We start from the raw sequence: 27,167 nt of genomic DNA, 5'->3' as shown, positions 1-27,167 counted from the left end.
TTTGATTTGGTTGTTAATCTTTTTTTTTTTTTTTTTTTTTTTTTTGAGATAGGGCCACCCTCTGTCACGTAGGCTAGAGTACAGTGGCTTAATCTTGGCCCACTGCAGCCTCTGCCTCCCCTGTTCAAGCGACTCTCCTGCCTCACTCATCCGAATAGCTGGGATTACAGGCTTATGCCACCATGCCCAGCTGATTTTTTAATTTTTGGTAGAGATGGGATCCACCCACCTTGGTCTCCCAAAGTGGTGGGACTACAGGCATGAGCCACTATGCCCGGCTGTGGTTGTTGATCTTTTTAATTTGACTTATTGGAGCGTTCATAAGGAGCCCTTCATATATTATTATGCTGTTTTGATATGAGTTGGACTAATTTTTGCCCATCTAGTGTTTATTTATATTGTGCTTTTAAAAAACTTTTTTTTTAATACCATGCATGAGTTTGTTATTTTTATTTTGTTGAATTTATTAATCTTTCATGACTTCTGTATTTTGAGTCATTAGTTACAAAGCGTGTTTTTTTTTTTTTTTTTTTTTTTTTTTTCTCTAAAGCGACAGGTTTTCATTCCGTTGCTCAGGCTGGAGTGCAGTGGCAGGATCCTAGCTCACTGTAGCTTTGTACTTGGGCTACAGTGATCTTCCTGCCTCAGCTTTGGAGAATGTTGGAATTACAGGCATGAGCCATTACACCTGATGTAAAGCTTCCATCTTATTAAATGTTTTGTATTTGTCTTTCCTATTATGGTTTGTTTCACTCATTCCATTCTATTCTAGTAGCTTAAAAAAAGTTAATGTTACTTTGTGGTTTTTTCCTCTTTCTGAATCCTCTGAAACTCTTAGGATACTGTGAATTCACTTGTCTAACTCCAGGCATACATTTTACTTTTGTTGTATACTTTCATTTTCTATTTCTTTAAAAATTACACTGGTTTCCTCAGGTGTTTGTTGAGGGTTATGCTAGTCACTTAAAATCAAACAGTTTGTGTAAATTTAGTGTTATTTTTCTTTGACTTCTATATAGAATTTACCAGTGAAACTCATGAGAAACTGAGACTTCTGGGAAAATTTTTGATAAATTTGTTTTTGGCAAAATTATAGGGACACTTCTTTTTTTCTTTTTTTTTGAGACAGAGTCTCACTTTGTTACCTGGGCTAGTGCAGTGGTACAGTCATAGCTCACTGCAGCTTCAAACTCCTGGGTTCAAGTGATCCTCCTGCCTCGGCCACCTGAATAGCCGGGACCACAGGCACACCATGCCTTGCTAATTTTATTGTTTTGTATTTTTCACAGAGACAAGTGGTCTTGCTTTGTTGCTGAGGCTGGTATTGAACATCTGGGCTCATGCGATCCTCCTGCCTCATCCTCTCAAAGTGCTGGGATTACAGGCATTAGCCCTTAGGCCTGGCCTGTTTTTATATACTTAAGTCAATTTTGGTGTGCTCTATTTTTTTTCAAGAAATTTCACTACTTTGTATAAGTTCCTGAAATTGGTGGACTAACATTGCCAATAGTGTTTTGTTTGTTTGTTTTTTTTGGAGATGGAGTCTCGCTCTGTCACCCAAGCTGGAGTACAGTGGCATGATCTTGGCTCACTGTAGACTCCACCTCCCAGATTCAAGTGATTCTCTGACTCAGCTTCCCAAGTAGCTGGGATTAAGGTGGGCACCACCATGCTCAGCTAATTTTTGTATTTTTAATAGAGACAGGATCTCCTCACGTTGGCCAGTCTGGTCTTGAACTCCTGACCTCATTTGATGCACCTGTCTGGCTTCCCAAAGTGCTGGTATTACAGGTGTGAGCCCCACTGCACCTGGCTACCAATAGTATTTTATTATTGTTTTGTTAATTTTGCTAGCATTGATAGTAATTACTCCATTGTTATTCTTTTTTTTTTTTTTGAGACGGAGTTTCGCGATTGTTACCCAGGCTGGAGTGCAATGGTGTGATCTCGGCTCACCGCAACCTCTGCCTCCTGGGTTCAAGCAATTCTCCTGCCTCACCTCCCGAGTAGCTGGGACTACAGGCGTGCGCCACCATGCTCAGCTAATTTTTGTATTTTTAGTAGAGATGGGGTTTCACCATGTTGATCAGAATGGTCTTGGTCTCTTGACCTCGTGATCCACCCGCCTTGACCTCCCAAAGTGCTGGGATTACAGGCATGAGCCACCGTGCCCGGCCTTCCATTGTTATTCTTGATGTTAGTGATTTGTGTTCTGGTTTTTCCTTTGCTTTTATTTTTGTTTTTTTGACCAGTCCAAAAATAATTGTTCAATTTTGTTGACCTTTTTAAAGGAAGTTTTGGGCTTTGTTAATTTTTTATGCCGTCTCCCAGTTTTCTATTTTGTTACACTTCTGCTCTTTATTATTTCCTTCCTGCTACTTAGTATGTGTTATGTTTTCCTCTTGTTTTCTAACTTACAAAAGTGGAACCTTAGGTCATTTATTTTAGATACTCCTTTCTAATGAAAATGTAAATGGTATAAGTTCCTCTCTGTTGGCTTTTATTGAATCCCACAAGCTGTGTGTGTGTGTGTGTGTGTGTGTGTGTGTGTGTGTGTGTGTGTGTGTTTTGTTGTTGTTGTTTTGAGACAGGGTCTCAGTTTGTCACCTAGGCTGGAGGGCAGTGGTGTGATCTTGGCTCATTGAAGCCTTGACCTCCTGGGTTCAAGCCATCCTCCTGCCTCAGCCTCTCAAGCAGCTGGAAATACAGGTGCATGCCACCTTATTTCACCATGTTGCCCAGGCTGGTCTCAAACTCCTGAGCTCAAGCCATCCACAGGCCTTGGCTCAGTGAGTTCTAGGATAACAGGCATGAGCCACTGCCCCCAGCGTTTGCCTAACAAGTTCTGATACATTTCATATTTGTTTCCATTCTGTTCAACACATTTTCCAGTTTCCCTTGTGATTTTCTCCTTTACCATCTTTATCTTGGACAGAAGTAGAGGTCTTCTGCTGTTTGTTCCTAATATTCGTTTCCCCCCCTTATTTGTCTTCTGTTCTTTTTGTGATTATTTTTTTAGTGCTATATTATACTCAGTTCAAAAATGCAACTAATTACTATCTCATTTAAATTTAAATATACTAAATTGCCTTAAATGGCCTTTTTGGCTATATCTCTTCCTATATATACACAAGTATTTATATTTAGCTATCTAGTGGTTTCTGTTAGGATTATGATTTTCATAACAGTAAATTCATTCTACCGTGTGTACCACTTTTTTTTCTCCCCCCTTTTAAGGTGGATTCTCGCTCTGTTACCCAGGCTGGACTGCAGTGGCACTATCTCAGCTCACTGAAACCTCCGCCTCCTGGATTCAAGTAGTCCTTCTGCCTCAGCCTCCTGAGTAGCTAGGACTATAGGCGCACACCACCTGACACTTGGCTAATTTTTGTATTTTTAGTAGGACATGGTTTTGCTATATTGGCCAGGCTGGTCTGAAATTCCTGACCTCAAGTTATTTACATGCCTTGGCCATCCCAAGTGCTGGGATTATAAGTGTAAGCCACTGCATCTGGCCTCTGTGTACCACTTAACATGAAATATAGAATGAAACCATGTAGACATCTTATAGACATATTTTACCTGTTCCTTTTCCAATCTTTTTTTTTCTTTTGAGACAGTCTTGCTCTGTCGCCAGACTGGAGTGCAGTGGCTCGGTCTTGGCTCATTGTAGCCTCTGCCTCCTAGGTTCAAGCAATTCTCTTGCCTCAGCCTCCTGAGTAGCTGGGACTATAGGAGCATGCCACCCGCCCAGCTAATTTTTGTATTTTTAGTAGAGACAGGGTTTCACTATGTTGGCCAGGATGATCTTGATCTCTTGACCTTGTGATCTGCCTGCCTTGGCCTCCCAAAGTGCTGGGAGGCGTGAGCTACCATGCCTGGTCTTTGTTATAGTTTTATAGGAAAGTTATAGTTTTATATATCACAAACCCTACCAGTGTTTTAATTTTTAATATAAGTAGTCATCTGTATTGTAAATCAGTGAAGGCATTATTGTTTTATATGTTCATTGTCTGTTAAATGTAGCTACATGTTTATCGCTCTTTCTATTTTTCTTCAGTTCCAAACTTTCTTCTGGAATCACTTTTCCTGTTACTCAAGGAAAATTGTTTGGTGTTACCTTTAATGGAAATCTTTTAAAAAATGTTTTCTGGCTTTATCTAGTTTTTTGTTTGGTAACTTGCCTTTTATTTTTAAGATTTTCATTTTTTTCCCTTAGTTTTCTGTAGTTTTACTAATGTGCCTTGGTGTGTATCTTTATTTACTCTGATTTATAGTGATTCCTCAGTCAGTGACTTTGAATTTTCTCTTCTGGAAAATATTTAGGTGTTACCAATTCAGATACTGCTTTCATGCCATTTTCTCTCTCATATTTCTCTGAGACTCTGATTACATGTGTGTTAGACCTGCCTGCCTATTACATTTTTCATGTCTTACCCCTTTTTTTTTTGTATTTCTTACTTTTGTGTCTTATGCTGACATTATGGGTTTCTTCTTCTGACCTATTTTGTTCCTACTAATTCTTCTTTCATCCATGTCTAAACAGTTGTTAATCCCACCTATTGATTTTCTTTTTTTTTTTTTTCTTCATAAGATATGATCTCTCACATCCAGGCTGGATTGCAGTGACACGATTGTAGTTCACTGCAGCCTCCAAGTCCTGGGCTCAAGCAGTCCTCCCACTTCAACCTCCTGAGTAGCTGGGAGTATATAGGTGCATGCCACTGTACCTGGCTCATTATTTTTTATTTGTAGAGATGGAGTCTCAGTTTGTTGCCTAGGCTGGTCTTAAACTCTTGGGCTTAAGCAGTCTGCCTTAGCCTTCCAAAGTACTGGGCATGCAGGTGTGAGCCACTGTGCCTGGCTGATTTCTAAATTTTTCCTTTGCTTCTGGAATTTTATTATTATAATTTTCAGTTCTTTGCATCAATTTAGAATTTTGTCTTGTGTGTACTTGATCATAATAAGCATACTTATTTTAAAATCTTTATCTGTAACTCCAGAATACTGATCTATTTTGATTTTCTTGTTTCTGCTTATTTTCAGTTCTATTACCTTGTCTATCATGTGTTTGGTACTTGTTATTGTGCTGGAAATTATATGTAATTACGAAATTTTAGGCTGGGTGTAGTGGCTCATACCTGTATTCCCACCACTTTGGGCTGAGGCTGGCAGATCACATGATTTCGAGAGTTCAAGACCAGCCTGGCCAACATAGTGAAACCTGTCTACTAAAAATACAAAAATTAGCCAGGTGTGGTGGTGGGCACCTGTAATCCCTGCTACTTGGGAGGCTGAGGCAAGTTGCTTAAACTGAGAGGAGGAAGTTGCAGTGAGCCAGGATCATGCCAGTGCACTCTAGCCTGGGCAACAGAGCAAGGATTTGTCTCAAAAAAAAAAAAAGTATAAATTATTTGTAGCCAAGATGATACCACTGTATTTTCTTTTAGAGAGGATGTGTATTTGCATCTGCTTAGTGTCTTGGGACTTGTAATTTAGGATTACCTTCATCAGATTTCAAGAGTTTAAGATGGCCAGAGCCCTGCTGCAGTCTCTTCAGGGTCTATACTTTTAGTATATTCCTACCCCTGGTTTGCCCTGCAGTGTTGCATCTGAAAGGAGGAGAGGGGTGTACTTGTTCCGTTTTTCGCTTGGGTGTTTGCGGATGTACATCCCTGTACTATTAGGTCCCTGAGTTTGTCAAAAGCACCCTTCATCCTCACCACTGCTTTCTCTGAAGTAGGCAAATGTTCCTTGGGCAAAAGTGACCAAAACCTCGGACTTCCTTTCTTTTCCATTTTGAGCCTGGAAACTCTTCATTATCACATCAGCTTTTTAATATTTTCGGTCTCATTTAAAAAATTTAAATAAATATTAATATTTAATATCAAATTTAAAACATTTCAAATTAAAATAGTAAAATTATTACTAATATTAAAAATATTGACATTAAGATAAAATATAATTTAATGTTGACATTTAAAGTGATTAAGATTAAATTGATAATTTTATTATAAGTGTTAAACTTTTAAAAACTCTTTTTATAGTGGTTCTCAGAAGTGATGTTGATCTGAGTATTTAGTCTGCCTGTATAACAAGTGTTAAGTGTCAGCATCTGAATTTATAAATGTTTCCCTTTATTTACTCTTATGTTAGAAGTGGGAAGATGATTAAGAATGCTTTTTTAGTAGTGGTTTGAGTATTTTCAAGCAATGGAAATAAGACAGCAATGAGAATCTGTTAATGTCTTTGTTGTGCATTTGTTTCAATAGGCATTTAAGGGATCTGTTAAGGAAGTTAATGATGTTAATTTGCTTTTGATAAAACTGAAAAGATGATATTTATTTACTTATTTTTAGGTTGGGCCCATGTGGTTTGTGCCCTCTATATTCCAGAGGTACAATTTGCCAATGTTTCCACAATGGAACCAATTGTTTTACAGTCTGTTCCGCATGATCGTTACAATAAGGTACAGTGGATATTATTTTATTACTGTTTGGCTATCACTTTTTGGTTTTTAAAACTGGGAGTAGGAAGTTTTGTGTTTTTAAGATTATAGGTCTCCATCAAATTAAGGGAGATTTGGAAAAATTACTATGCCATACTACAGTTATTAAACTCTATGTTACTAAGGTCACAGGAGTACAAAGCGAGCAAAACTACGTTATCTTTCATGGTAACGTAGGTATTTAGTATTCTATTTACAGATTATTTAATCCTTACAGATTAGTCTTTTATGAATTACTGACCTCTTTTGCTTTTTCAAGTATCAAGAGTAGGTTAAATCTGAATTACTATTTTGCATAATATTCATTAAAATGTATCATAGATTCTTTTTTGAAAAATAGTCCTATGTCAGAATGTTACTTGTCTTCCCCCATAAAGTTATTTGTACCCCAAGATACGGTTTTTACTGTTGGCCTTATTTATTTATTTATTTGAGATGGAGTTTCACCTTTGTTTCCCAGGCTGGAGTGCAATGGTGCGATCTTGGCTCACTGCAACCTGTGCCTCCCAGGTTCTAGTGGTTCTCCTGCCTCAGCCTCCTGAGTAGCTGGGATTACAGGCATGCGCCACTATGCCCCACTAATTTTGTATTTTTAGTAGAGATGGGATTTCTCCATGTTGGTCAGGCTGGTAGCAGGTGATCTGCCTGTCTTGGCCTCCCAAAGTGCTGGGATTACAGGCATGGGCCACCACGCCTGGCTATTGTTGGCCTTTAAAAAAAATTGAATATTTTTTTTCCTGTATATTTTTCTTCTTTTAATATATGTATATTATTATTTTATTCTCTTCTGCATTTTAGGTTTCACCATTACCCAATGTTTCTTTAAATATAATTTTACTATTTAATTGAATGTACATGTTCCATCTGTGGAAGAAATTGCAGTCAGCTTTGAGATTTTCAATGTTTTTGTACAAAAAAACCCCTTTTTATTATGTAATTAATATTTATTTTAAAAAACTTGAAAATACAGACAAGTAAATAAATGTAAGACAAAAATCATTCAAAATCTTATTTAGGTTCATCTAGGTTGTTGCTGTGTATTTTGGCTTATAATATGTACTTACAAAAAGGTTGAATCATGTTGTTTATATTTTTTGTTTGCTTTTGAAACTTCTTTTTTTTTTTTTTTTTTGAGACGGAGTTTCGCTCTTGTTACCCAGGCTGGAGTGCAATGGCGCGATCTCGGCTCACCGCAACCTCCGCCTCCTGGGTTCAGGCAACTCTCCTGCCTCAGCCTCCTGAGTAGCTGGGATTACAGGCATGCGCCACCATGCCCAGCTAATTTTTTTTTTAATTTTTTTTTATTTTTAGTAGAGATGGGGTTTCACCATGTTGATCGAGATGGTCTCGATCTCTTGACCTCGTGATCCACCCGCCTCAGCCTCCCAAAGTGCTGGGATTACAGGCTTGAGCCACCGCGCCCGGCCGAAACTTCTTAACCCAGCATCTTTTGTGTGTCAATAAACTGTGTTTCTGCTGTATTTTTAATAGATACTTAGTCTGTAATATAGAATACCATGAGATTCAACAAACTGCAAATTTAATTAAGCAACCCTTTGTGGTTGAGGGCCTAGTTTGGTGTCTGGCATTTAGTATACACTGATAGCATCTGTATAAAAGTGTGTGAACATTTGGAAGCTTCAGTAAATACATTGTGTGAAATTGTCCTCTAGAACTTACCCTGTATTAGCTATATGTGAGATTGCTCATAACCTTTTATTATGTTAGGTACACTGTGTTACCCGTAAAAAAATCTTTGCTATTCTTTCTAGTAAAAAAAAAAAAAAAGTTAAAATGTTTGGATGAGTTTGTTTGAGTACTGGTAAGTAAGATTAGTTTCTTCTTCTCCTTTTTTCTTTCTTCTTTCTTCCTTCTTCCTTCTTTCTTCTTTCTGAGGTGGAGTCTTGCTCTGTTGCCCAGGCTGGAGTGCAGCAGTGAGATCTTGGCTCACCACATCCTCTGCCTCCTGGGTTCAAACAATTCTCCTGCCTCAGCCTCTGGAATAGTGGGGACTACAGGCATGTGCCACCATACCCAGCTAATTTTGGTATTTTTAGTGGAGACAGGGTTTCGCTATTTTGGCCAGGCTCGTCTCGAACTCCTGACCTCAACTCTGCCCACCTCTGCCTCCCAAAGTGCTGGGATTACAGGTATGAGCCACTGTTCCCGGCAAAGGTTAGTTATTTTAAAATTTTTTAAGAAAAATTATTCATGTTTATTAATTGACCTTGAATATCTGTTTATTTTAATACTATTAATTTTTTTTACAAAGTATTTATATCAGGCGTCCCCAAACTATGGCCCGCGGGCCACATGCGGCCCCCTGAGGCCATTTATCCGTCCCCCCTGCCGCACTTCAGGAAGGGGCACCTCTTTCGTTGGTGGTCAGTGAAAGGAGCACAGTATGTGGCGGCCCTCCAGCGGACTGAGGGACAATGAACTGGCCTCCTGTGTAAAAAGTTTGGGGACGCCTGATTTATATTAGACGTAATATTCTTTTGTCTTATATATTTGCTGTATGTGTGATTACCCATAATTTAATGTTTGTTTTTAGAAATTCTAGCAGGTTAATTTTTTCTAATGTAGAAGTTTACATTTTTTAGGTAATTTACCCAACTTCTCTTTATTGTTTCTGCCTTTGATGCTGTGCAAAGAAAATCTTTATATTAATGTATAATTTTTTTAGTGCTTTTGAAGTTCATTTTTTAAAACTTTATTTTTCTTTTTAATTTTAAAAGAATTAAAACTTACATACAGATTGCAGGAATAGTACAAAGAATCCTTCCATAAACCATTGAGAGTAACTTACCAATATAATATGCTCTTACGCCTGAATACTTCAGAATTTCCCATAAAGAAGGCTATTCTCCTGGAAAAATACAGTTTGCCATCAAAATAAGGAAATCAACAGTGATGCATTTATTACTGTCTGATCTTTCTAACTCGTTCATGTTTTCCTAGAAATATTGTTTATGGCAAAAGAATCACAAACTGCATTTTGACTCTTTGGTTTTCTTATTTATTTTTATTTTCATACAGAGTCTGACTCTGTCACCCAGCCTAGAGTGCAGTGGTGCAATCTCAGCTCACTGCAACTTCCACCTCCTGGGTTCAAGTGTTTCTCGTGCCTCAGCCTCCCAAAGAGCTGTGGTTACAGATATGCACCACCATGTCCAGCTAATTTTTTTGTGCTTATAGTAGAGACGGGCTCTTGCCATATTGGCCAGGCTGGTCTCGAACTCCTGGTCTTAAGTGATCTGCAATGCTTTAGCCTCCCGAAGTGTCGGGATTAAAGGTGCGAGCCATTGTGCCTGGCCCTCTTTGGTCTTTTTAAATCTGAAATAGTAACTTATATTACAGGCTAGTTATTTTGTAGAGTGACCCCCTATTTGAATTAGCCTGATGTTTCATCATGACTAAATACAATTATATTTTTGGCAGGAGTATCACATAAGGTATTCTGTGTTTTTTCTTTGTATCCTATCAGGTAGTACATGATTTCAGTTTTTCCTTGATCACTTGGTTAAGGTGTGTCTGTCAGGTTTCTCCAATATGAGGTTAATCTTTTTTCTCTTTATAGTCAGTATGGATTTTGTGGGGGAGGTACTTCGTATGTAAACATCTTGTTCCTTGTGCCTTTTCCTCACTAATTTTAGCATTCTTTGATGTTTCTTGACCTAATTTATGACTAGGATTGATGACAAGTAGTGGTTTTCTAATTTCGCCCTTTGTTTTACATTCATCAGTTGGCATTCCACTGTAAGGTGAAGCTTTCTTTACTCCCTAATTATTTGTATTAGTGTGGACTTATGCTTTTTTGGGTCATATTCCACTAATGTCATTTATTTTGATGTTCATATTGTCTCAGGTTTTACTGGTTTGGAGCTCTTTAAACTGGCTTCTGTGTCTTTTGACCTATTTATCATTCTGTGAGCATTTCTCTACTTCTGACACAACTGTATAGTCTAGGCTCATCTTGTATTATTCCGCTCCAGTTCTGAAATCACCATTTCTCTGAAATCACCACTGCTTTTAGGTGAAAATAATATTTAGAAGCCAAAGTGTACTAGGTATAGGTTATTGCTACTTCAGTCAGCATGGCTAGGAGGAAATTGTGTGTGTGTGGGTGTGTGTGTGTGTGTGTGTGTGTGTACTTACAGAGATACACATTTCTATAAATTCAAATCTATATTGTTACTCTATATAGAAAACTGTGGCTCAGGTGTGATGCCTCACGTCTGTAATCCTACCACTTTGGGAGGCCAAGGCTGGTGGTTCACTTGAGGTCCAGAGTTTGAAACTAGCCTGGCCAACATGATGAAACCCCATCTCTACTAAAAATACAAAAATTAGCTGGGCATGGTGGTGCAGGCCTGTAATCCCAGCTACTTAGAAGGCCGAGGCATGACGAGAATCACTTGAATTCAGGAGGCAGAGAGAGTACAGTGAGCCAAAATCACACCACTGCACTCTAGCCTGAGTGATAGAGTGAGACGCTGTCTCAAAAAAAAAAAAAAAGGCCAGGCGCGGTGGCTCAAGCCTGTAATCCCAGCACTTTGGGAGGCTGAGGCGGGTGGATCACAAGGTCGAGAGATCGAGACCATCCTGGTCAACATGGTGAAACCCCGTCTCTACTAAAAATACAAAAAAATTAGCTGGGCTTGGTGGGACGTGCCTGTAATCCCAGCTACTCAGGAGGCTGAGGCAGGAGAATTGCCTGAACCCAGGAGGCAGAGGTTGCAGTGAGCCGAGATCGTGCCATTGCACTCTAGCCTGGGTAACAAGAGTGAAACTCCATCTCAAAAAAAAAAAAAAAAAAAAGAAAGAAAAAAGGACAAACTGTGAGATCACAATACTTCTGATTCATTGTATACATACACACACACACACACACCCCTCTATTACCTTATCCATCTCTATATATTGAACTCCATATGCCCATAGTAACTTTTCCAAATCTAATCCAACAAAACAGGGTTCATTTTAATTTTTTTCCCCCCATATTTATGATTCTCATCTTAGATAGAAACCCTGACTCTCACTACTTTTAATAGTTTACCTATTGGATCAGTCTGTCCTGTTTTGACATACCTTCTGTTGCTGCCTCCACCTAACACAGATGCTGTCCTAACCCAGTTCAGGATTGCTGCTGCTTTCCTGCCTGCAAGTCCTTTTCACTCTTCTTGGGATTTGATGCTCCACTTCAGTTTACTGCTTCCACTTTGTTTGATCTTTTCACCTTGCTCTGAGATTGTCCCCACCCCTATCCCCAAACCACTAGGGTAGCCTTACTCAGGCTCTTCTACTTGTATTAGACTGCCCCCTCCTCCCCAGCATGGATAATTACTATGCTTGAACCCACCTCGTGCTTTGTTTTTTGAGACAGGGTCTCACTTTGTCACCTAGGCTGTAGTGCAGTAGTGCAGGTTTGACTTACTACAGCCTTGACCTCTTGGGCTCAAGCAGTCCTTCTACTTCAGCCCTCCAAGTAGGTGGGACTACAGGTCCGCCCATCACACCCAGCTAATTTTTAAATATTTTTTGTAGAGTTGAGGTTTCATCATGTTGCCTAGGCTATTCTTGAACTCCTGAGCTGAAGTGATCTGCCTGCCCTGGCCTCCCAAAGTGCTAGGATTACAGGCATGAGCCACCATGCCTAGCCTATCTCATGGGTTTAAGACTAAAGTGTTGAAGTAGAAAAGGAGAGAGGGGTCCGGGCGTGGTGGCTCACGCCTGTAATCCCAGCGCTTTGGGAGACTGAGGCCGGTAGATCACGAGGTCACGAGATTAAGACCATCCTCGCCAACATTGTGAAATCCTGTCTCTACTAAAAATACAAAAATTAGCTGGGCATGGTGGCATGTGCCTGCAGTCCTAGCTACTCAGGAGACAGGCAGGCAGGTGAATCCCTTGAACCCAGGAGGCAGAGGCTGCAGTGAGCCAAGATAGCACCACTGCACTTCAGCCTGGCAACATAGTGAGACTCCATCTCAAAAAAAAAGGGGGGGCGGATAGGAGAGAGGGTAGAACAAATAAGGAATTTAGTTAAATTTTTTTTAGCGTAGAATTAATTTTAGAATATGGTAAGATAATGTGCCCAACTTTCCTTTTCCACCTGGTTAGTCAGCTTTTTCAACACTATTGCTGAATAATCTATGTTTTCCATTGTGATTTGAAATATTATTGGAATATTGTTTGAATTATTACTGAATTCTTGAGTATACTTAAGTATGTTTCTGGACTTTTTATGTGTTGCATTGGTGTGTCTATTTTTATCCTGGTACCACACTGTTTTAAATTATTACGGTTTTATATACATTTTAGTACATGGTAGGACAGATATTGTCATGTACTTATTTTCCTAGATGAACATTAGGACTAATAAAAGCACAGTTTAGACTATGTTAGAGTTACAGTGAAGTACTGTTTTCGGGACAAACACATTTTTACAATATTGAATCTTTCCTTCCAGAAACATGGTGTATCTGTTTATCAAGTTTACTTTTTTCCCCCTTCTTCCTATTTCTTTCTTTTTTATAGCTTTTCTTATATGTGATTGCTTTACATTTGTTGAATTTTTTTGTTGTGACGATTTGTTTTGTTCTACTTAAGGTTAAAGTCTGTCATCTTAAAAAGTTAATAATGGGGCAGGACACGGTGGCTTACGTCTAGTCCCAGCACTTTGGGAGTCCGAGGTGGGCAGATCACGAGGTCAAGAGATTGAGACCATTCCCGACAAACATGGCAAAACCCTGTCTTTACTGAAAAAAAAATACAAATTAGCTGGGCGTGATGGCATGTGCCTGTAGTCCCAGCTACTTGCAAGGCTGAGGCAGGAGAATTGCTTGAATCCAGGAGGTGGAGGTTGCAGTGAGCTGAGATTGCACCACTGCACTCCAGCCTGGCAACAGAGCAAAACTCCGTCTCCAACAAAAAGTGAATAATGGGGCCAGGCTCAGTGGCTCATGCCTGTAGTCCTAGCACTTTGGAATGCCCAGGCAAGAGTTATCACTTGAGCCCAGAAGTTTGAGACCAGCCTGGACATTGAGACCAGCCTAGACAACAAGTGAGACCCCATCTCTACAAAAAAGAAAAAAATTTAGCCAGGTGTGGGGAGGCATATGCGTCTGTAGTCCCAGCTACTCAAGAGGCTGAGGTGGGAGGATCCTTTGAGCCCAGGAGGCCAAGGCTACAATGAACCATGATTGTGCCCCTGCACCCCAGCCTGGGCAACAGAGCAAGACCCTGTTTGAAAAAAGAACAGGAAGCAAAGAAACAGAAACGTTAATGGACTGGGTGCAATGGCTCACATCTGTAATTCCAGTACTTAGGGAGGTTGAAGTGGGAGGATTGCTTGATCCCAGGAGTACCAGACAAGCCTGGGCAACATTCTGAGACCCTCCTCTGCAAAAAAGAAAAACAATTAGTTGGGCATGGTGGTGCTCGCTTGTCGTCCTTCCCAACTACTTAAGAGGCTGAGGTGGGAGGATCACTTAAGCCTGGGAGGTCATAGTTGCATTTAGCTATGATTGCACAACTGTACTCCAGCCTGGGTAACAGAGTGAGACCCTGTCTCGAAAAAATAAAGTTATTAATAATATTTTGTTCATATATGTTCTTTATGCCTAATATGGGGCATGCAATTCTGAAATCACAGGAATGATTGGAAAACAGGTTTGAAGACATCAGCCCTTAATGGATGGTAGGTAATAAAGGATAAGTTTGGGAATATTTATTTACTGGGCATTTGCTATGGATCTACATTGTATCAAGCACTGTGTTAGACACCAGGAATTCAAGGATAAATAAAATAGAGAGTTTCCTCTCCTTAAGTAGAGTAAGAAGACAAGTAAATAAATAAGAAAATTAAAATATGTGTTGCATAATAATAAGGCTGAATGGAGTATTATAGGAAAATAATGAAAGGAGGGATTATTCTTGCCTCAGAAGTTGAGTAAGGCATACAAAGAGCTTCTAGGGCTTTGCAGAATAATTAGGCATTTGACCTGTGAAGAAAAGGATCAAGTAAAAATGCCAGACAGAGAAAAAGACAACCTAGCATAGCCGGTGCAAAGGGAAGAGGTGGTAGGCATGTTCAGAGAATAAGAAATGATCCTGTGTGACTGGAACAATGTGACATTTAGAAAAAAATGACAATTTGTGAGTACTAGGAAAAAAGTTTCCTAGTATATCTTTATATTCCTGGTTTATCTGAATAGCAGATAATTTACTGTTACTGAGCTTTTAAATTTTCTGCATATCATTAAAATATAAAATGGCCAGTTTTAAAAATATGTATGTATTTATTTATTTAATAGGTTTTTGGGGGAACACGTGGTGTTTGCTTACAAGACTAAGTTCTTTAGTGGTGATTTCTGAGATTTTGGTGTACCCATTATCCGAGCAGTGTACACAGTGCCCAGTGTATAGTCTTCTCTTACCCCATTCCCATCCTTTCCCCTGAGTCCCCAAAGTTCATTGTGTATCATTCTGATGCCTTTGTGTTCTTATACTTTAACTTCCTTTTATTTATTTATTTGTTGTTTGTTTGGTTAGTTGATTAGTTGGTGTTTTTGAGACATAGTCTTGCTCTGTCACCCAGGCTGGAGTGCAGTGGTGCACTCTTAGCTCACTGCAACCCCTACCTCCTTGATTTAAGCAATTTTTGTGCCTCAGCCTCCCAAGTAGCTGGGATTACAGCTAATTTTTTTTGTATTTTTAGTAGAGACAGGGTTCTGCCACATTTTCCAGGGTGGGCTCGGACTCCTGGCCTCAAATGATCTACCTACCTTGGCCACCTCTCAAAGTTCTGGGATTACAGGTGTGAGCCAGTGCGCCGGGCCTAATTATATTTTATAGAGACAGGATCTCCCTGTGTTGCCCTGAGTGGTTTCCAACTCCTGGTCTCAAGGGATCCTTTTACCTCAGCCTCTCACAGTGCTGGGATTACAGTTGTGAGCCAGCACCCTTGGCTAGTGGCCTGGTTTTTGTATAATTTAAATAGTTGGATCCTATTTTTATATTTTTGACTGCTAATATTTTTCTTCTGTTATATGCATTAACTCATCATTTCACTGACATGTTTTGTTAAAATTACCTTTTGTTAAAATTTTGTTAGAAGTTTTCAGAAATGTGAAGATTGTGGCAACAAAGGGATTTATGAACTTTTCTGGGAGAAGCTTGTATTCTTCAGAGTCAAGGAAGCATTCATTTTAGAAAGGTACATTTTCCATAGAGAGTAGTTAGCAGATGATGAGTATATCATATGTATATGTATATATAGCTTTAAAAATAGTCCTCCTTTATTGGATGGCCCTGAAGAGTGTTTATAAGTGTAGGAAGGATGATCATAGGCTAAAGAAACAAAACCATTAAAAAGCATGATGTCATCTAAATGTAAGGTTAAACCTAATGGAAGTCTTATAAGTTGCTGACCTGACTCCCCCTTATTTTTTTCGAAAAGTAATAGTACTGCATAGCAATTAAGTTTTTTTTTTTTGAGACGGAGTTTCGCTCTTGTTACCCAGGCTGGAGTGCAATGGCACGATCTCGGCTCACCGCAACCTCCGCCTCCTGGGTTCAGGCAATTCTCCTGCCTCAGCCTCCTGAGTAGCTGGGATTACAGGCACGTACCACCATGCCCAGCTGATTTTTTGTATTTTTAGTAGAGACGGGGTTTCACCATGTTGACCAGGATGGTCTTGATCTCTTGACCTCGTGATCCACCCGCCTCGGCCTCCCAAAGTGCTGGGATTACAGACTTGAGCCACCGCGCCCGGCCAGCAATTAAGTTTTTATCATTATATTTAGCATCTGTGTAAAAGTTGTTGGTTTTTTTTTTTTTTTTTTTTTTTGAGATGGAGTCTCGCTTTGTTGTGCAGGGTAGAGTGCAGTGCAGAGATCTCGGTTCACTGTTACCTCCACCTCCCAGGTTCAAGTGATTCTCCTGCCTCAACCTCCTGAGTAGCTGAGATTACGGGCATCCACCACCATGCCCAGCTAATTTTTTTTTTTTCTTTGAGACAGAGTCTCACTCGATCACTCAGGTTGGATTGCAGCGGTATGATCTCAGCTCACTGCACCCTCTCTTCCTCCTGGGTCCAAGCGATTCTCATCATGCGTCAGCCTCCCGAGTAGCTGGGATTATAGGCGTGCACCACCATGCCTGGCTCATTTTTGTGTTTTTAGTAGAGATAGGGTTTCAGCACATTGGCCAGGATGGTCTTGAACTCCTGACCTCAAGGGTTCCAGTGGCCTTGGCCTCTTAAAGTGCTGGGATTACAGGTGTAAGCCACTGTGCCTGGCCAAGTAAAAAATATTTTTGAAAGCACTAAATATTCTTTACAGGTTTTAGGACTCCTAAAAATGAGGTTTCAGGTAAATAAAGAAGTTAAACATTTTATCTGTCTGCCCATTCATCTCGTCCTCATTTGTGGCATGTCTTCTTATATGTACCATGTCTGTATGGTGAATAGACGTGCATAAATCAGTGATTGTTAAAGAGTAATATGTGCAAGGATTTTCAAGGTACAGTGAATGTCCACCTAACCTTTAACAGGACTGAGGAAATAGGGAGGAGGTATCTTAGAAAAGGTTGCAATTTTTCTTAAGAGTAAGAAACCTCCAGGTGCTGGCTGTGAAGGGAAGAGAAAGAAAGAAACATGTGAGTGGCTGTTGATTTTACAGATTGAGGAGGCAAAAGCTCTGAAGTGGGAAATAACAAGGAGAGTGGTGAGCAGGGGGAGGGATTGGGGATGGTAGCAAGGAGAAGGGTAGTACTGTTAGGACCCTGAATGTGCTAGGCAGAATGCTGAGAGAGACTGTCATGGGTCAGATGTTCAAGCACCTCATACATCATGTTAAGGAGCCTAAAGTTTACCACTGTTGAAGGGTTTTTATGTTCAGAAAGGATATGCTCAAGTCTATCATTCTAATGGATCAGGGGAGGGAGGATTGGGAGACAGAAGGTAGAAAAGATGAGATCTAGAATCTGTTTAGACTATGACAGTATCCCAGAGGTACTAATGAGGATCTGAAGTAGTAGGAACAATGGGATAAAGACATTCAGGTAACCTGTAAGAGCTTCAGCTGACCAGCCTAGTGATAAGTTTAATGTGACAGAGAAGAGGGAGGAAGAAATAGTAGAATGTGTTTTCCATTTCAAGAAGATAAGTACTAGGCCCTCACCACCACCTGAGATAAAACACACACACTCACACACACACACACACACACACACACACACACACACTCTCTCTCTCTCTCTCTCTCTCTCTCTCTCTCTCTCTCTCTCTTTCAGTTAATTGAAACATTTCTTAGAAGGAAGAGATAGAAACTAAGTTTTAAATTCCTGGCTTATATTCGTGGAACATATTACTCTATTTGTAAAGCAAGTCTTGTATCTGCAAGTTGTTTACTGGCATATATTAACAAGATGATAATAAGGCTCCCAGATACATTTTTACGAAAGCATTGAATGTATTTGCATTTGTCTATATCTAATAAATGTTTATTTTTGCTTGGCACTTTGTAATAGTTAGATGAGTGCTTAAGTTCATTTTTCTTTTCTGGAGAACTAAATCATTTTGAAAAGCAGAATCTTGCCGTTCTATCTGTAAAAAAAAAATCTTTTTCTTCTTGATACCTCAGCTGTTTTCTCATTTTGAAATTTCCTTTGAGTGTTCTCTCTCCAGCCCCCTCTTCCCACCCTAGTTACACATTCTCTTACACTTGATATTGTTTCTCTTTTTCTCAGGAATAGTAAATTGTTTTTCATTGTATATGTTCCTTGTGGTCTCCCCTCCCCTCCCTTCTTCTTTTTTCCGACAGTGGTCTCACTGTTGACCAGGCTGGAGTGCAGTGGTGCAATTACAGCTCACTGTAACTTCGGCCTCCTACTCTTAAGTGATCCTTCCACCTTAGCCTCCTGAGTAGCTGGGACTATAGGTACCATCTCGTTCGGCTACTTTTGTTTTTATTGTTTGTACACATTGGCTCTCACTATGTTGTCTAGGCTGGCCTTGAATTCTGGATTCAAACAACCCTCCTGCCTTGGCCTCCTAATCTGTTGGAATTACAGGCGTGAGCCACCATTCCTGCCTCTTTTTGTCTTTTGTGCTTGTCAACTTCATATATTATTGCTCTCTTATTCTCAACAGTTCCAAGACTCAAAGGCCTATTTATTTTATAAAGACTGCGGAAGAATGGCAGTATAAGTTCTCATTGTTATTTCTTTTCTCTTAGCTACCAAAGGCAGTAGTCCAATCTAAACTTTTGGAAATGGCAGTGTACAGTAGCTAACTTAAAATTGTTCATGGAATTAAAATCTATAATCTCATCAAGATTGCCTATCTCAGTGCTTTTCATTTTGTAATATTGATTTATTTATTTAGGGATAGAGTTTTATTTTATTTATTTATTTATTTATTTATTTAGAGACAGAGTTTCTGTCACCTAAGGCTGGAGTGCAGTGAACAGTTATGACTCAACGATAGCCTCAAACTCTGGGCTCAAGCAATCAATCCTCCCGCTTCAACCTCCTGAGTAGCTAGGAGTACAGGTGCCACCTCCGAGGTGGTGTGCACTGGGGGTCCCAGCTAGTTGGGAGGCTGAGGTTAGAGTATCACTTGAGCCCAGGAGATGTAGGTTGCAGTGAGCCAAGATTATGCCACTGCATTCCAACCTGGGTGACAGAGCAAGACCTCCTTTCAAAAAAAAAGCAGGTTCAGGGAGGATAATATGGAAGTGTAGAGAGGTTATGTAGTTGGTAGGCAGATTGCTTACAAAAGTAGTCTTTTAAAAGGAAGATTTTTTTAATAGAGTCATGTAAATATATCTGTATTTGTAATTATAAGGATGATCTGAGATGCTAGATAGAAGAGAATAAGGCATCTAAAGGCAAATGATAAGGATGATAAGGATATATTTGGGTCTGAAATTGGGATAATAAGATTTCATCCCCAACAGTAATGTTCAATAAGGCCGTGTAATAGAAAACCATAAAGCAGAGATTTGAAGCAGAACATGTGGCAAGAAGTTGTAATTTTGATCAGGCTGTTGCTGCTGGTAATTTCTTTTTCAGCTACAAAGTTCCAGGATACACAGTTTGCCTCTTTCTCCCCTACCTCCGGCTGGCTTCCCCATTATAGGTCACATTTATTTTTCTTTGAAAATTGTTAGTATTGATGAATCCTGGAATTGTGACTATTTAAATTCCCAGATAGCACACCATGTGATAATCTTTTTATAGGGATATGGCAAGAACCTTTTGTATGTACCACCTCTTCCCCATAGTGATGAAGACATAAAGGAATGCACATTAGCTACAAAAAGTCTGCGTGAAGTAGACTACTAGATTAATGTGTCTTATGTGGCACTAGGGGCATGTAGATGATTTTTAAGAGAATATAAATAACTGTGATGATTAATTTTGCAAATTGGTTTTAATTTTTTGAAACTGTTTTTGTGCCATGTAATCCATTATGGCTTTCTTCACATAAACATTTAAATGGAGTTTTTTCCTTTATCTGAACTCTTGACCAGTTTTTTTTTGGGGGGGCGGGGGGTAGGGGACGTGGGAACGGAGTCTCACTCTGTTGCCCAGGCTGGAGTGCGATGGTGTGATCCTGGCTCACTGCAACCTCTGCCTCTTGGGTTCAAGCCGTTCTTCTGTCTTGGCCTCCTCTCTCCTGAGTAGCTGCGATTATAGGTGTCTACCACCATGTTTAGCTAATTTTTTTCAGTAGAGACGGGGTTTCACCATGTTGGCCAGGCTGGTCTCAAACTCCTGATCTCAAGACCAAGGTGATTTGCCCACCTTGGCCTCTGAAAGTGTAGGGATTACAGGCGTTAGCCACTGTGCTGGCCTTGATTAATTTCTTTTATGCCTGATGTAAAGAACAGCTTTGGAGGCTTATTTTCAATTTTATTCCAGTGTTTTCTAATTTTTGTTTCTGCTTTTAAAGCATTAATATGTTTTCTACTTATAACATTCTTTGGTTTATTAAGAATTTATTTCTGAAATTGTCAAATATATAGAACAATTAATAATAATACAGCAGATACCCTGCATACCTTCATCAACTAATTCTAAAACATTACCAGCTCATAGCCAATTTTTCATACACCCCCTGTAGTAGTTTCCTAGGGCTGCTGTAACAAAATATCACAAATTGGGTGGCTTAAAGTAGCAGAAATTTCTTCTCACAATTTAGCAGGCTACAAGTCTGAAATCAAGTTATCAACTGGGTTGATAGCCTTTTGAGAACTCTTAAGGGATCCTTTTGAGAACTCTTAAGGGAAATCCGTTCCATGCCTCCTAGCTTTTGGTGATGGGTGTCAGTGGTTGACAGTTTTTTTTTTTTTTAAATCACCCCTAATCTCTTCTATCTTCACATTCCATTCTTCCTTTGTCTCTGTCTCCATATGGCCATCTTATTAGGAGATCAGTCATATTTGATTAGGGGCCTGCCCTACTTCATCATGACCTCATCATAATTGCATTTGCAATGATTCTTTTTCCAAATAAAGTTACTCTCAGAACTGGGGGTTAAGGACTTCACATACATTTTTGAGCACCACAATTCAACCACATAGCAGTCTGCCTTGTGGCCCCCAAAATTTATCTTTTTTCCACATGTAAAATAGATGTGCTGTATCCCAATATCCCCCAGAAGTGTTAATCCTTTGATGTAAACTCTATTAAGTCTCACATCTTACCTGAATATAATAAACTTAGAAAGTCTCAAATCTCATCTTCTGAATCATCTGAATTGGCGATGGGTAAGACTTTGGTCAATTCTAAAGCAAAATTTCTGTCTCTGCTGGACATGGTGGTTCACACCTGTGATACCAGCACTTTGGGAGGCCAAGGTCGGCCGGATACCTGAGCTCAGGAGTTTGAGACCAGCTTGGCCAACACGGTGAAATCCTGTCTCTACTAAAAGTATAAAAATTAGCCAGACATGGTAGTGTGCGCCTGCAGTCCCAACTACTCGGGAGGCTGAGGCAGGAGAATTGCTTGAACCTGGGATGTGGAGGTTACAGTGAGCCGAGATTACGTCATTGCACTCTAGCCTAGGTGTCAAGAGTGAGACTTTGTCTTAAAAAAAAAATTCTATTTCTAAACCTTTGATACCTAGAAAACAAATTACTTATTTCTGAGATGCAGTGGTGGGACAGGTAGAGGAGAAGCATTCCGTTTCCAAAAGAGGTAAGTTGGAAGGAAAAAAGGGGTTTAAAGCAGGTTTGTAAGTCTGCAGGACAAATTCCATTCAGTTTTGAGACTTGAAAATAGTTCTTTGTGGCTTGATATTCTGTTCTCTAGGCCCATTGACATGGCCTTACCCCTTGGTCCTGGGTTGGCAGACTGCCCTTTTTTTTTTCTTTCTTAGTTGCTCTGTGTGTGTGTGTGTGTGTGTGTGTGTGTGTGTGTGTGTGTGTGTGTGTTTTCAATACTACAAGTACAGATGCTTCTTTAGTTATGATGGGCTTATATTCTGATAAGGCAGGAGGATTATTTGAGCCCAGGAGTTTGAGGCTTTAGTGCGTGATTATTGCACCACTTCTGCAGCCTAGGCAACATCTTGGCTTAGCCTAGCCTACCTTAAACATTCTCAGAACGCTTACATTAGCCTACAATTGAGAAAAATCATCAGGCCACATGGTACACTGCCTAAGTTTTGAATTTTTTGTAGTGACTGGTAATGTTGCCCAGGCTGGTGTCAAACTCCTAGGTTCAAGCTATCCTCCTGCTTCAGTCTCCTGAAGTACTGGGAATTACAGGTGTTTGGCACACTGGCCTGGCCCTCTTTATAAATTTTTTTTGTTTGGTTTTGAGACCGAGTTTCGCTCTTGTTGCCCAGGCTGGAGTGCAATGGCTCAATCTTGGCTCACTGCAACCTCTACTTCCCGGGTTTAAGCGATTCTCCTTCCTTAGCCTCCTGAGTAGCTGGGATTACAGGCATACGCCACCATATCTGGCTAATTCTTAGTAGAGATAGGGTTTCTCCATGTTGGTCAGGGTGGTCTCAAACTCCCAACCTCATGTGATCCACCTGTCTCGGCCTCCCAAAGTGTTGGGATTATAGGCGTGAGCCACTGCGCCCAGCTTTTGTTTTTTTTGAGATAGAGTTTTGCCCTTTTTGCTCAGGCTAGAGTGCAGTGGCGTGATCTTGGCTCACTGAAGCCTCCGCCTCCCAGGTTCAAGCAATTCTCCTGCCTCAGCCTCCTGAGTAGCTGGAATCACAGGCACCAGCACACTCATGTAATTTTGTATTTTTAATAGAAACTGGGTTTCTCCATGTTGGTCAGGCTGGTCTCGAACTCCCAACCTCAGGTGCCCGTCTTGGCCTCCCAAAGTGTTGGGATTATACAAGCGTGAGCCACCGTGCCCGGCCTATGATTTTTGAAACGATTTTTCTTGGGTTATTTTTTTAGCGGTTGTTGTAGGGCTTACTATCTTTATCTTAACTTGCTAGACTGTACTTAATTTTAGTAAGATTTATGAGCATATCTTTTTTTTTTCTTAAGCTTATCTCATTTTACTGGACTTCTTTTTATTGTGCTGCACAGGAATTGCATCTTTTTTTTTTTTTTCTTTTATGCAAAGTTGAAGGTTTGTGGCAACCCTGGAGCGAGCAAGTCTGTTTTGTTTTTCCAATAGCATGTACTCGCTTAGTGACTCTGTGTCCCATTTTGTTAATTCTTATATAATGTTTCACACATTTTTGATTATTGTATCTGTTGCAGTTATGTATAATCAGTGACCTTTGATGTTACTATCAGGTGAAGTTAATAAATGTATGTGTTTTGACTGCTGTACCAGCTGGCTGTTCCCTCATCTCTTTCTACTCTACTCTCCTCAGGCCTCCCTAATCCCTAAGCCAAAACAATATTGAATGTAGGCCAATTAGTGACCCCTTGACAATGCACATAGTCACCTAGAAGCTCTGATGAAGATGTACAAGAAAATGAGTGTTCTTTTCATGCCCACTAACACAACATCCATCTGGCAGTCTGTGGATCTAGGAGTCAATTTGACACAAAAGTCTTACTATTTAAGAAATACATAAAGAAAAAAACAAAAAAGGAACCAAAAAATAAAAAGAAAAAAAGAAAAAAAAAGAAATACAGTTCGAAAGGCTATGGCTGCTATATAGAGGGTGATTCCTCTGATGGATCCGGGCAAAGTACATTAAAAAGCTTCTGGTAAGAATTCACCATTCTAGGTACCATTAAGAACATTTGTGATTTATGGGAGGAGGTCAAAATATCAACATTAATGGGAGTTTGAAAGAAGTTGATTCTGTCCTTCATGGATGACTGAGGGATTGAAGACTTTGATGGAGGAGGTTAACTGCAGATGTAGTGGCAATAGCAAGAGAGCTAGAATTAGAAGTGGAGCCTGAAGATGTGACTGAATTGCTGTAATCTCATGGTCAAACTTGAATTAATAAGTATCTTCTCATAGATGAACAAGGAAAGTGGTTTCTTGAGATGGAATCTATTTCTGGTGAAGATGCTGTAAACATTGTTGAAATGACAATGAAGGATATAAAATATGTGCTATACTTAATTGATAAAGCATCAGCAAGCTTTGAGAGAATTGACAATTTGAAGAAAGTTTTATTTTAGGTAAAATGCTACCAAACAGCAGTGCATGCTACAGAGCAATATTTTATGAAAGGATGGGTCAATTGTTTTAGCGAACTTCATTGTTATTTTAAAAAATGGCTGGGCATGGTAGTTTACACTTTTAGTCTCATCCCTTTGGGAGACAGTAGGATTGCTTGAAGCTGGGAGTTTGAGACCAGCCTGGGCAACATAGCAAGACCTTGTCTTTAAGGCATGGGGGAGGGGGCGGTGGGCAGGAAAAAAATGAAGGAAGGAAGGAAAAGAAAGAAAGATGGTGCCATAACCACCATCTCAGTGGGTCAGAAGCCGTTAACACTGAGACAGGACTTTCCACCAGCAAAAAGACTTGCAGAAAGCAGTTTTCTCCTGTAAAGCTTTATTGCCCTCTTCCCCTTTTTGCTGTTATAAGAAACATTATATATGTTAAAAACTCAACAATATGTTGTTAAACTTACTGCTTTATAAAATCTTACACCTTTTAAAGAGTTTATATGTGTTTGTTTTCCCATTTACCATTTTAGTGTCTCTTCATTTCTTCCTATTTGAGTTACTGTCTAGTGTTAATTATTTTAATTTAATTAATTTATTTGTTTTGAGATGGAGCCTTGCCCTGTCACCTAGTCTGGAGTGCAGTGGCAAGATCTCGGCTCAATGCAACCTCTGCCCCCTGGGTTCAAGTACTTACTTCTCCTGTCTCAGCCTCTGGAGTACCTGGGAGTACAGCCGTATGCTACCATGCCCAGCTAATTTTTGTATTTTTAGTAGAAACGTCTAGAACCCCTGACCTCAGGTGATCTGGCCGCTTCAGGCTCCCACAATGCTGGGATTAGAGGCGTGAGCCACCCTACCCAGCCTAGGTGTTAATTCTTTATTATAGCTTTGTTCCAATCCTGTTTCATTGTAATATCATTGTTACTTTGTTACATTGTTTGAGGTCTTTGTCTCCTAAGTCCAACCTCAGGGCACACTCAAAGGCAGTTTCTTTTCCTGCTCCTTTTTCCTGTGTGTGTTTTTAATTTTTTAATTTTTTGTTGAAGCCCTAATTTAGGTAATATAGCCCCCTGGATAATGATTCTCCTCCTCCATATGTGTCTTACTGTTTTTGTTTAGTTGTTTATTTGTTTAATCACTTTGCCAGACTGATTTTCTGAAGTCTGTTTTTTCAGTGGTGTACATCATCAGATGGCCCTGCTCAAACAAATGTAGGACCCACCTTATCCCACCAGTCCCCCATTTTTTTTTTAGCTTGACTTCCTAGGATTCCCATACTTTGGGGCCACATAAATCACTTACTGTACTTAACTCCTTCGCCAGTTGCATTTTCACCCTTTCCTTTTGGAGGTGTATGTTGCTTAGAGAATATTTTCCAAAGATCTCAGAGGTTATTTTCCAGTCATTTTGTAGAGGGTGTACAGTTGAGCTTGCCTTTTGACCGCTAGGTATGAATGTGATTTTACTTTGAAGTTTGACTTTTTAGGAATTGCTCTTGGGTCCGATTAACTAATTTTTCAGCCAGTTTTTGATCAGAGGTTGTACTATAGCCCCTTGAGCTTTATTGATTGTTGCATTTGTATTTGGTGTGGGGAATGCTTTTAGTTGGTCACAAATTCTGATACAATTTCTTCCCATTGGGTGCAATGTAGTTCATGTGCACAACATTCTAGAACCCCAGGAATGAGTATGATACCAGGAGGGTCCTTCTGTTTTTCTCTAGTTCACTCTGTTAATCTTCTGGCTATTCAGCTGTTATAATTGTTTCTCCTTGTAACTATCATTCTTGTCCTAATTGCTGACAAGTCTCCATTGTTTAGTTTTTTCCCTCTGACTTTACTTAAATTGTAGTAAGTATACTGGAAAATAGAATTCAGGTACTCTGTTAGTTTTCTCTTTTTTTCTTATTTTTGTTTGACAAATCATAATTGTATATGTTTGCAGAGTACAGTGTGATGTTTTGAGACACACACACACAATGCGAAATTCTTTTTTCTTTCTTTTTTTTTTTTTGAGATGGAGTTTTGCTCTTTTTGCCCAGGCTGGAGTGCAGTGGCGGAATCTCGGCTCACTGCAACCTCTGGGTTCAAGCAATTCTCCTACGTCAGCCTCTTGAGTAACTGGGTGTGTGCTACCATGCCCCGCCAATTTTTGTGTTTTTAATAGAGAGGAGATTTCTCCATGTTGGTCAGGTTGGTCTTGAACTCTTGACCTCAGGTGATCCGCCTACCTCAGCCTCCCAAAGTGCTAGGATTACAGGCCTGAGCCACTGCTCCCAGCCAATTCTCCATTATTTTTGACAACATTCTTAAGCACGAACTCTACGCCTGTTAAAAACAGAGTCCGTCTTCTCAGGCAGAACTGCTGAATTCTTTGGTTCTTAAAGTCCCTGTAAGTGTATACCCTCTGCCCTGCTGCTCTGGAACTGGTGATAGCATGAGTATTCTCTTCTGAAGAGAGACTCTTGCTTTATAAAAGTGTATTGAGAGAAGGGAAGGATATGACAGCCTCTTATTTTGTCAGTTTGTTTCTCCTAATATGGAACTTTCCACTCTACTAAAAGCTGGGGCAGGGATGATAGGGCCCCAGGATTCTTAGCTTGTTGTGAGGATGGGAGTCTCTGAGCCACTGCACCTGAAAATACATCTCTTTTGCATATTTCCCCTGATTTTCGCCATGTAGAATGTAACTATTTCAGTGTGCTCTGTTTACAGATTTTTTTTTTTTTTGATGATTTGTAGGCAAAAATGCAAGCTAAATTCTTTAATTGTAACTGGTACTTAGAAATGCTTTTGTTCAGTGTGTCTAGATTTTGTTGTTGTTTAGGATTTTGCTTTTTTTTTTTTTTTTTTTTTTTTTGAGACGGAGTTTCGCTCTTGTTACCCAGGCTGGAGTGCAATGGCACGATCTCGGCTCACCGCAACCTCCGCCTCCCGGGTTCAGGCAATTCTCCTGCCTCAGCCTCCTGAGTAGCTGGGATTACAGGCACGCGCCACCACGCCCAGCTAATTTTTTGTATTCTTAGTAGAGACGA

At 39.9% G+C, this 27,167-nt stretch overlaps 1 protein-coding gene across 19 annotated transcripts in view; it reads left to right on the top strand.

Annotated features, from left to right (window-relative positions):
• Positions 1-27,167, top strand: part of LOC101050982 (MLLT10 histone lysine methyltransferase DOT1L cofactor) — a 242,437-nt gene that overhangs the window by 79,189 nt on the left and 136,081 nt on the right. For all 19 annotated transcript variants that reach the window (XM_074404935.1, XM_074404945.1, XM_074404944.1 and 16 more), the window contains one exon: positions 6,360-6,469. In XM_074404935.1, coding sequence (XP_074261036.1) covers positions 6,360-6,469 — 110 coding nt within the window. The remainder of the gene's footprint in view (positions 1-6,359; positions 6,470-27,167) is intronic.

This window comes from Saimiri boliviensis, chromosome 8 (genome assembly GCF_048565385.1).
Source record: "Saimiri boliviensis isolate mSaiBol1 chromosome 8, mSaiBol1.pri, whole genome shotgun sequence".
Taxonomy (NCBI): Eukaryota; Metazoa; Chordata; class Mammalia; order Primates; family Cebidae; genus Saimiri; species Saimiri boliviensis.
Note: the sequence above shows the minus strand (reverse complement) of the source record. Positions and strands in the feature narration are given on the sequence as shown.